A 10,528-nucleotide genomic window follows, 5' to 3' on the forward strand; every position below is an offset into this window, starting at 1 on the left:
TGTTCCCACCCCAGGGCTTTATAACGCCCCGGCCCCTCCTCCTACAGGCAGCTGGCTCCCCTTAGTTGCCCCGGCAACCCGCAGCTGGTCTCGTTATGCCCTGCCAGGGCTCTCTCTCCCTGGCAGTTTCTACTCCCTAGGAGCAGAGCTCCGAGGTGCTCTGCAACAGAGAGTTTTTGTTTACAGATCCGGAATTCAGAGTGCGTGGCGGAGAGAGGCCCTGAGAAGGATAACATCATCGGAAGAAGTGAGGGCCTCTCCCCGTCGCCGTTCGCAATCCTCGACGTATCCCTCTCCCTGCGCGCAAAAGGATCCACGGAGCCTTGACAACTCGGTGGGAGTGATCCGAATATTGTCTGAGTCCTCAAACGAGGATTTAAGCGGAGCTGTGCCTGGGAAACTGTCCAGCCTACACCGCGACCATCTTCGGTGTCAGTAAACAATCTTGAATCAACCATTATGCGTCCGTGCCTAATTCTAGCATGTCGCCTGTTCTCTCTGACCCAGCGTGCCCGGGCTGCTGGCCATAGCCCACGCGGCGCGAAAAAGGGCCCGGATCGCTCCCGGCCCGCACAAGTAGCAGCAAAACAACCCTGCCTAGTTTTAAGATACAGCTTGCTAAAGTTTATGAATGGCATTATCAGATGCAGCTTCCTGAAACAGCAAAGGTTAAATTTGCTGACGCAGAAGCTGTCTTCCAGTTTGTCCTCAGAAAACCTCCCAGGTAAATCTCCATCATTTGGGAGCTTTGCACCCTAGAAATAAAGGTAGACTAAATGGGTATGTGGGCTTTTTAAAGAAAATTATGCTTGCACAAACATTATTAGCATTTTTGAGAGTGCTTACCAATTTTACTAATGGCTTTTTTGTTACTTTGGTAGGATAAGAAAGCAGCCCTTAGTGGGAATACTTTGTTGGTATCAGAGCTCCTTGGTGCAAAAGTGTTCAAGCATCTTTGAAAAATGTATAATCTGTGTGACAGTTTCCTGATACAAGAAGCTTTAAAGGCTTTCCTAAAAGCGGACTGGAGACTGTATTTAGCATTATCATGCTGAAAACAAAAAATGAATTAAATCTTGGGATTCAATTTAACATTTTACCTATCACAAAAATGGATGGATGCCTTAGTGAAAGTGCATGCAGTGGCACCAGTACAAAAGGGAAGAAGTTCTCAAATAATATGTAATATAGGTTATTAATTTATGTGCTGTATATTGATCTGGGATCTGACATCTAGGCATCCATGGAGAGTATCTTTTCTGTTTCTGTCCCCAAACCAACTCAGTGAAGGACCTTTTGATATACATAATTGATGTATAATTCTAATCTTCCACAACTCTTATCTTCACATCTGTGAGGGGCCAGCAGGGGAGATCATGCCCAGGAGAAATCAGCATGGGTTCATCAAAGGCAGGTCCTGCCTGACCAATCTGATGGCCTTTTATGACCAGGTAACTAAATCCCTGGATGATGGTGTTGCCATGGACATAGTCTTTCAGGACTTTAAGAAGGCCTTTGACACTGTCTCTCACCCCATTCTCATTAATAAATTGAGCGACTGCGGCACTGATGCCTACACAGTTGGATGGGTCAAAAATTGGCTGATGGAGTGCACCCAGAGAGTAGTGGTGGACGGGTCGTACTCGACCTGGCGGGATGTGAATAGTGGGGTCCCCTAGGGCTCAGTCCTGGGGCCTACACTGTTCAACCTCTTCATCAACGACTTGGACGAGGGGGTGGAAAACACGTTGTCCAAGTTTGCCGATGACACCAAGATGTGGGGAGAGGTAGGCATGCTTGAAGGGAGAGAGAGGCTGCAATGAGATTTAGACAGACTACAGAAGTAGGCGGATGGTAATAGGATGGGCTTCAATGTAGATAAATGCAGGGTGATGCACCTGGGGAGAAGGAATCCACAGCATACATACAAGCTGGGGAGCTCCCCCGTTGTGAGCACAGAGGCAGAAAGGGATCGTGGAGTCATTATTATCTTGGAGAATTATCCTGGCGCACGTCCATGAGGGGCAAGCAGGGGAGTGTATGCTTAGGGGCAACCAACATGAGTTCATTTGAGGCAGGTCCTGTCAGACCAACCTGGTGGCCTTCTACAACCAGGTCACAAAATCCTTAGACACAGGGGTAGCAATGGACGTGGTCTTTCTGGACTTCAGGAAGGCCTTCGACACTGTCTCTCACCCCATTCTCATTAAAAAACTAGGAGACTGGCATCGACACCTACACAGTCAAATGGGTCACTAGTTGGCTGGAGGGCCGCACCCAGAGAGTGGTGGTGGACGGGTCTTATTCGACCTGGAGGGATGTGGGCAGTGGGGTTCTGCAGGGCTCGGTCCTTGGGCCCGTACTGTTCAACATCTTTATCAGCGACTTGGACGAGGGTGTAAAAAGCACCCTGTTCAAATTCGCAGACGACACTAAGATGTGGGGAGATGTAAGCACAGTAGAAGGGAGGAATAGGCTGCAATTGGACCTGTACAGGTTACAGGGGTGGGCGGATGAGAACAGGATAGGTTTCAACACTGACAAGTGCAAGGCGCTGCACCTGGGAAGGAAGAACCAGCAGCATACCTACAGGCTGGGGAACTCCCTTCTTGTCAGTGCAGAGGCAGAAAAGGATCTTGGAGTCATTACTGATGTCCAAATGAACATGGGCTGACAGTGTGGGGACGCGATCAGGAAGGACAACCACACCTTGTCATGCATCCACAGATGCATCTCAAGCAGGTCCAAGGAGGTGACCCTCCCCCTCTATGCGACACTGGTCAGGCCGCAGTTGGAGTACTGCGTCCAGTTCTGGGTGCCGCACTTCAGGAGGGATGTGGACAACATGGAGAGGGTCCAGAGGAGGGCCACTCGCATGATCAGGGGGCAGCAGGGCAGACCCTACGAGGAGAGGCTAACCTGTTTAACCTCCACAAGAGAAGGTTGAGGGGGGATCTAGTGGCTGTTTACAAACTAGTCAGGGGGGACCAGCAGGCATTGGGAGAGTCCCTGTTTCCCCAAGCACTACCAGGAGTGACAAGAAATAACTGTCACAAGCTGGCAGAGGGTAGATTCAGGCTGGATATCAGGAGGCACTACTTCACAGTCAGGGCGGCTAGGATCTGGAACCAACTTCCAAGAGAAGTGGTGCTGGCTTCTACCCTGGGGGTCTTTAAAAGGAGGCTGGATGAACACCTTGCCAGGGTCATTTGACCCCAGTACTCTTTCCTGCCATGGCAGGGGGTCGGACTTGACGATCTGCTCAGGTCCCTTCCAAACTGTGAAGCTTGCGCCCCTCTCGCTACCCGGCCTATTGGGGTGTGGCCTCTCCCCTCAACTCGCCTGCCACGACTTTGATGTTAAACGCACTTTAAGAGGGGTCTGCAGTGGAGATCTTTCTTGGATGGGCCTTCTGATAGGCGGCGGTACTTATAATCGTCCGACTTGATGTTCTACAGGGCTCTGCCTCCCCTACACCCCGTCTACTCGCCAACCGGTGGGTGATGTGTTACAGATATTTTCTGGCCCTGTATAACGGCCTCAGACCGGTCTCCCGGGTTCCAGTCGCTCTCTCTCCCTTCTTGGGGAAGATTTCTTTTTTTTTTTTAATAGAAAATATTCCTCCATGTAAGGAGGAGCTGCAGGGTTGTCTCCCTTATCCCAGCCCCCTCTCGGGTTCTCAGGTGCCTCCTCTCCCCTACCGTAAGCAGGGAGCTCCCTTGCCTCCTTGGTGTAAGCCTCTTCAGGTGGCTGTGCGGGGGCTCCTGCTTTGCCTCCTATTTTGCCTCCTGCTTTGCCTCCTGCAGGAGGCTTAAAGCCTTTCCCTATGCTGCCTGCTTGAGCCCCGCACGCTGGATTATTTCCTCCCTGTGCTGGAGCCTGCCTCACGAGCTGCCAGCCCGTGCTCTCTCTCTCTGGCTCTCTCCCTGTCCTCACTCCAATGGGGTTTTTAAACCTTCCCCCAATGGCCGGTACGGCCGCTGGGACTGGGTCAGCTGTTCCCCGCACCAGAAACAGCTGATGAAACTGCCGACGTAATGCCAGTTCACATGGCTGCGGTCGCGGCTCCTGCTCCAGCTGTTCTCCGGGAGGTACGTTAGCCCCTCTGGGGGCTTGCTCTCAGGGTCTGGGGTCCGCGGGCTCTACTCTCTCCCCCTCGAGAGCCTGTGGGGGCACCTCGCCGCCACACAACCCTACCAACTATGGAACTATTCCATCGTACTATATTCTACCCTCCACATGATCTTACTTTTCCCTAACCAGCTACCACCTTTGTTGTGTCATGTTCCCCAGAACAAGGATTACATACTGCCAGACACCTAGCATGTTCCTAAATTTTATGAAATAAGATACATGTGACCCCATAATAATTGTCTTCATTACGACACAGCTCCCTCAGCCTCCTCCCAATTATCTTGATGTTATTGCCAATTTTGGTCATTTGTCAATTCTTCTAAAATCACAATAATGTATAGGAATTAGAGCTGTACACAGATACACCAGAGCTAGAGTAGCACAACAGCCTCTCTGGTTTTATGTGAAAAGTGTCAAATATACACAGCAGTGGTTTCTCACTGCTTGCTTTTTCCCACTTGCTATTCAATTATACTGCTGCTTTTCAGACAGTGGCCTTCAAATTGGGAAGTGTTTTTTTTCATAGAATATATCGGGGGCTTTCAACCTTTTTTTACTAACTGAACCCCTGGCACCCCCTTTTTAATAAGTGCACCCCCAGGAGTGGGGAGGGTGGCAAGTGGTCGTATGTTGAGTGGGGTCGTGGAGAGTGGTGGATTGGCGGCAGAGCAGCATCTGCGCGCCTCTTCCCTCGCCCTACCCCAGCCGTGCTCCTGTGAGGCAGTGGCGCGGGGTGGTGGTGCTCCATCCCTGCCCGCCCCCACATACCCCCTGGGACCTTTCAAAGTACCCCCAGGGATATGCGTACCCCCATTTGACAACCCCTGGATTATATCATCAATAAAGACTACTGTGATCACCTGTACCAATCTCTGGCATAACACAGGCCAGAGAACTTTCCTGAATTAGTTTCTGTTTGAACTGGAAGATGTGTTTTATAAAAACATTCAATCTCAATTTAAACATTTCAAGTGATGAAGAATCTTTCATAACCCTTGGCAAATTGTCCCAATAATTAATTACCCTCACTATTAAAAACTTGTACCTTGAGTCTGTATGCCTAGCTTCATCTTGTTACACCTTACTGAAGGGCTATTTATACTGTAAAAGCTCTGTTATCTGGCATCCCCTTGGAATGGGGGAATCAAATATGCCGGTTAATCAAATATGCCACGTTTGGTGCACGAGGGCTTTAAGCCATTAAATTGCTGTTAATACAGCATCTGCAAACATTTACATTTCAAATGCTTCCCTCTTTCCAGACACCAACTAACTTGGCTTGCGGAGGCAAAACCGGAAGCAGGACTTCTGGTTTTGCTTTTGCCACGTCCCTCGGAATGAAGATTTGTATTGACAGATGCTGGTTAGTGGAGCTTTCCAGTTGGTAAAGTGCTGGATAACACAGCTTTTGCTGTACTGTCAAATTTCTGATTCCCAAATGGTTATTTCTAGACCACAATAAATTTACCCCTTAACTTTCTTTTGAAAAACCTAAGCATATTGATCACCATAAGTTTTTCATTCTTATGCATGATTTTCCACTTTTAATCATCCTTATGGATCTTTTCTAATTCCTCTCTCGACCGTCTCCAGTTTATCAACATCCTGCTTGAACTGTGGACTGGACACACTATTTGAAGAGCAGTTACACCCATGACGAACACGGAGGCAACCCAATTTGTCTACTTGGACACAAAATTCCAGTTTATCCACCCAAACACCATAGTAACCCTTTTGAGCACAGTGTCACAGAGTGAGCTCAAGTCCAGCTAAGTGTCCCCTTTGACCTCCATCCTTTTTGGAATCACTGTTTCTCAGGACAGATGACCACCTTCCAAGTACAGTCTGCATCCTTTGTCCCTAGATGTATAACCTTACATCTAGCTGTATTAAACACACATATTACTTGTGCCCAGCTTGCCAAGCTATTCCAAATATTCAATATTATTGTCCTGTCCTCTTTACTAACTCCTAATAGTTGAGTGATCTGTCAGCTTTATTCATGATGATTTTATGCTTCATCCAGGCTTTATAAAAATGTTAAATCACTGGTTCAAGGATCAATCTCTGCAAGACCCCATGAGAAGCATATCTACCTGATGATGGGCCATCTACAATTACATCTGGAGACTTGTTAACTAGCTAGTTTCTTAACCTAATGTCAGAATATACTAAATCAGATGCTTTACAGAAGCCTAAGTAAAATACATTAAAACTTTTTTCTCTGGATTTAGGATTTTATATCTATTTACATGCTCAAGGTAATCCAATAGACAACACTTCCCCCCAAACCTCACTTGACTTTTTACTGCAGTATTTCTTAAAGGTAAGAGAAAGATATATTTTACCATGAATGGGAAATCCTTCATCAGCAAACAGATAAGGTTCAAGATTTCTCAGAGAACTTCTGCCCTCCAGTCGCGCAAGTAGCTTTTAAACAAGAAATAGAGACATCCCATTAACTAAAAATAATGGGTCTTGGGAATCCAATTAATAGGAAACAATAAGAACCAGAGAACATATTGTGCTTCCAATGATAGCCCTGTCGAAAGACTGGTTTGATTTTAAAATGCCTTTGTACATACATGTACAAGCTCAGAGACCAGACAGTACAACAGGAGATGTTTTCTCTCTCTCTTGACAATGAGCACTCAGAATCCATGGTGATAAGTAAAACAAATTGTTGATATATAAAGCCACAGGAATGGATTGAACAGATAAACTTGGAGCAGGAATAGGTATCTTTGAAGTATGGCAATGCTACTATTTTACAGAATGAAAAGGAAGATTACTTGTAGCAGCTGTCATAACGTAACATCAAGTTTATTACCAAGAACTGATAGGTTGCATTGGCCAATATCAATCTCTTGAGTCATCCAGTCCCATAGCTCATTTGTAAGCAAAATCTTCTCATATACTTCAACTTAAAAGTTCTATGGGATTTTTACGGGTTTCAGATTCCATTTCTCACACTAACTTGTTCAAATACTGTACATGTTAACAATGATCAAAACTCATTAACAAAGCGATGCACATCTGGTAGACTTCAAATGACAAGCTGGTATTCTTCAGGGGTGCACTGATCAAGATTTTCTTGGCCGATACTGATAGCCGATATTGGGCAATACTGTTCAATATCTGATTTACAGGAATACAGCTGGGCAGCTTGGAGAGCAGCACCCTGCAGGTAAGTCTGTGGAAGTGAAGGGGCGTGGGGGAGGGAAGAGATGGGGGGAAGGGGGCAAATCGAGGCCCCCACAGTGAAGAAGAGAGTGGGGTAGGGGCAGGTACTGACCAGCCAGGGTGGTCAATGGGCCTCCAGAAAGGGTCACAGGATAGAGCCAAGGGTAGTTCATCCAGGGGGCGTGGGGATGCTGGGGAGGGGTTGCAGCTCCCTGCTGCTGAGTGCACCCCGAGGGAAAGCATGTGGGGGGCATGTGTCCCCACCAGATTTGTGCATGCAATGGAGGTGGGCTCCCTGCTGTGGGCTCAGGGCCAGGGGTGGCACCAGGCTTTTCCTAGTGCACAAATCCAGGGGAAGTGCACATGCCCTCCTGATGCCTCCTCTGAGTGTGCATGCAGCAGCAGGGAGTCATCTGTCCCTTCCCACCCCACATGCCCCCTGGACGAGCCGCCCATGGCTCTTCCCTGCTCCCAGGCCCAGTGTCCCACTGACTGGGTTGGCCCAAGGCTGGGCTTGGAGTGGGCGGGAGCAGGGTGGGCTCAGCTGCACAGGGCGGGTAGTAGCAGCGGTGCTGTGAGAAGTGGCTACGGGGGGAGAGATTAAAGCAGATTTTGGAGTGGACATAGTCCCCACAAGACCCTCAGTGCTACCCCTGCTTGGGGCACTCCACTCTCCTGTCTTTCCCTTGGAAGACCTATGCCAGCAACATGCCCCCTGCCAGCCTCACAGTGTGGGGCTCCTGAGGGAATGGCAGCAGAGTGCCCCAAGCAGGGGTGGCACCAGAGGGAGCTTGGGGGGGGCTATAGCCACCCCAAAATCTGCTTTAGCCGCCCCCATAGCCACCCCCCAAGCGGTGCCACTGCCCACCCCATGCAGCTGAGCCTGTCCTGCTCCTGCCCGCTCCAAGCCTAGTCCCAGCCCAGCCTCCCCACAAGAAGGAGGCTGGCTTGCCCCTGGCCCTGAGCCTGCATCAAGCAGCCCACCTCCCCCCCACACACAAATCCAGGGGAAGTGCACATGCCTCCCTGATGCCTCCCCTGGGGGTACATGCAGAAGCAGGGAGCCACACCTCTCTCCCCACCCCACATGCCCCCTGGATAAGCCACCCGTGGCTCCATCCCACTCCTGGGCCCGGTGTCCCATTGACTGCCCTCGTTGTTGGGTAGCACCTGCTCCTGCCTGGGCAGAGCCTGCACCTGCCCCACTCCCTCCCCGACGCCCCTTCCCCTCCACAGACTTACCTGCAGGGAACTGCTCTCCAAGCTGTCTGGCTGCATTTCTAACTGCGTGCATGCTTGAGGCTGTGCGCATGCACCTTGCATTTATCGGTGACATTATCAGTTACACTGGCCAAAAAAAGCCGATAGCCAATAATGTTAATTTTCCTTTTACTGGTGCTGATCGAACATGCGAATGATATATCAGTGCACCTCTAGTATTCTTGGACTACATCTAAAATAAACAAATGTCCACAAAATGGAACCATACTCTGTAGTCTGAGAAGAAAGGCCAAGAAATAAGGAAATAACACTTAACCCAATGCTAGAGATGTCATTCTAGTTTCTTTACCTAATATCAGAATATACTAAATAAAACCCTTCTAGACATGGATTAAACACACTGGCAAAAAGAAGCTTGCACTGCTGCCAGAATACATGGCCTGAAGACAGAGTGAAGTACTCTAACTGCCCATTCAGCTGTAAATATTTTTTTGAATACTCTATACAAACAGAGTATCAAATTGCCCTCATAGGCACATCATTTGGGCACATCAGTTAGTACATCACTCTAATGATTTCCTCATATCACCTTCTTCTTTACCATATCAACTTTTACTCTGAATCTTCTTGTTGTTATTAGTATACACTAAGCAGTTTTTTTCTTAGGTCTTCTTTTAATGGTAGTATAAAAACCCTTTAAGTGACACTGAATTTTCTTCAAGTGGTCATGACGCAAATCTAGTTTTGACACCATCACTGACTTCTTAAGATTGACATTTTGTTAATGGAAGGCAATGTACATACATTTGTTACAGTTCTATTAAGGTGTGTTTAAAAGAGTCTCAGGAGATGTCCATTAGACTAGCATAAAAACATTTTATTTGACCTTACACTGAAACCCTGGCTCCTCTTACATTTCATATATTTGTTCAGTGCATTAAACACTTCTCTGTTGACATGTAAGGCCACAGTTATGGGGTTTTTTAGGCTAACTTTTAACCAGTATTAACAGAAGAAGATATTATTGTAGCCTGTATAGTTGCGATCAGGGAAGCGACTGAAAATAACTTACCCTTTTCCTTTGCTGCTGCTGTTCCTTCACCTCATTCTTAAGAGGTCTCCCCGCTTCCCCCATATTCTTTTATCCTCTTCATGCTCATTACCCTGAACTTCATCCTTCCCCCTCTCAGATATCCTCTTTCTTCCGCTTTTTTTAACATTTTTTCCCTGAACTATGACTTTGGTTTACTATTGCTCCAGTTACTAATGTACTATCAACTACATGAAACTTCCCAGAACAAGGACAGCAAACGTGACATGGAAGAGGTCTAGAAGACAATGTGGTAATACATGTCATGTCACTGTGAGGCTGTACTTTTGCACCATTACAAATATAATTTCTTTTATATATATTCAAAGGATCATGAAAATAATCTTTGACTAATGCATATCCACTAGTCATTGAAGGGGATTAAACTGTTATCCTGATGCCTCATCTCCTTCTTCCAGTCTTTTGCAGCTACTTACTAGATAACAAGCACCAGTCTATTTTGTTCTGCAAGTCAAGCAAAGGTTTACTAAAAATCTTATATAGCACGATGGTCTGTTTTAGAGAGCCAAGGTTTACAATATTGTGGGATGCTTTGTTTTAATGCATGTCTTTGGGCACCAAGAGACAGACTGTTAAGTTGAGGCACTGTAAAGCTATTTAAGACTTTTTGTATAGTCTTACATCTGGGATGATAAATTATTAGATTTCTGTTAAATATGGTTTAAAAAGCCAAAGTTCCAATCCTCTTATTTCCTCCACTGTCCTAAGAAATTTTCTAAAGGGAAAGATAATTGTATGTTTTGCTGCACCACTCAGGCCCAGCAGCCCCAGCTCCCAGACTGAGCGCAGTGCCCTGCCAAACTGCGCTGCACCTGCACTATGAGGCAGCTGCTGGGCAGGTGTGATCCCTGCTGCCCCACACTGTACGGGGGGGGGGCG

The 10,528-nt window shown here is 47.4% G+C and overlaps 1 protein-coding gene across 2 annotated transcripts in view; it reads right to left on the bottom strand.

Moving 5' to 3' along the window:
• Positions 1-10,528, bottom strand: part of XRCC2 (X-ray repair cross complementing 2) — a 25,854-nt gene that overhangs the window by 9,850 nt on the left and 5,476 nt on the right. For both annotated transcript variants that reach the window (XM_006020776.3, XM_025200457.1), the window contains exon 2: positions 6,483-6,564. In XM_006020776.3, coding sequence (XP_006020838.2) covers positions 6,483-6,564 — 82 coding nt within the window. The remainder of the gene's footprint in view (positions 1-6,482; positions 6,565-10,528) is intronic.

Source organism: Alligator sinensis, unplaced genomic scaffold, assembly GCF_000455745.1.
Source record: "Alligator sinensis unplaced genomic scaffold, ASM45574v1 scaffold599_1, whole genome shotgun sequence".
In the NCBI taxonomy this organism is placed as follows: Eukaryota; Metazoa; Chordata; order Crocodylia; family Alligatoridae; genus Alligator; species Alligator sinensis.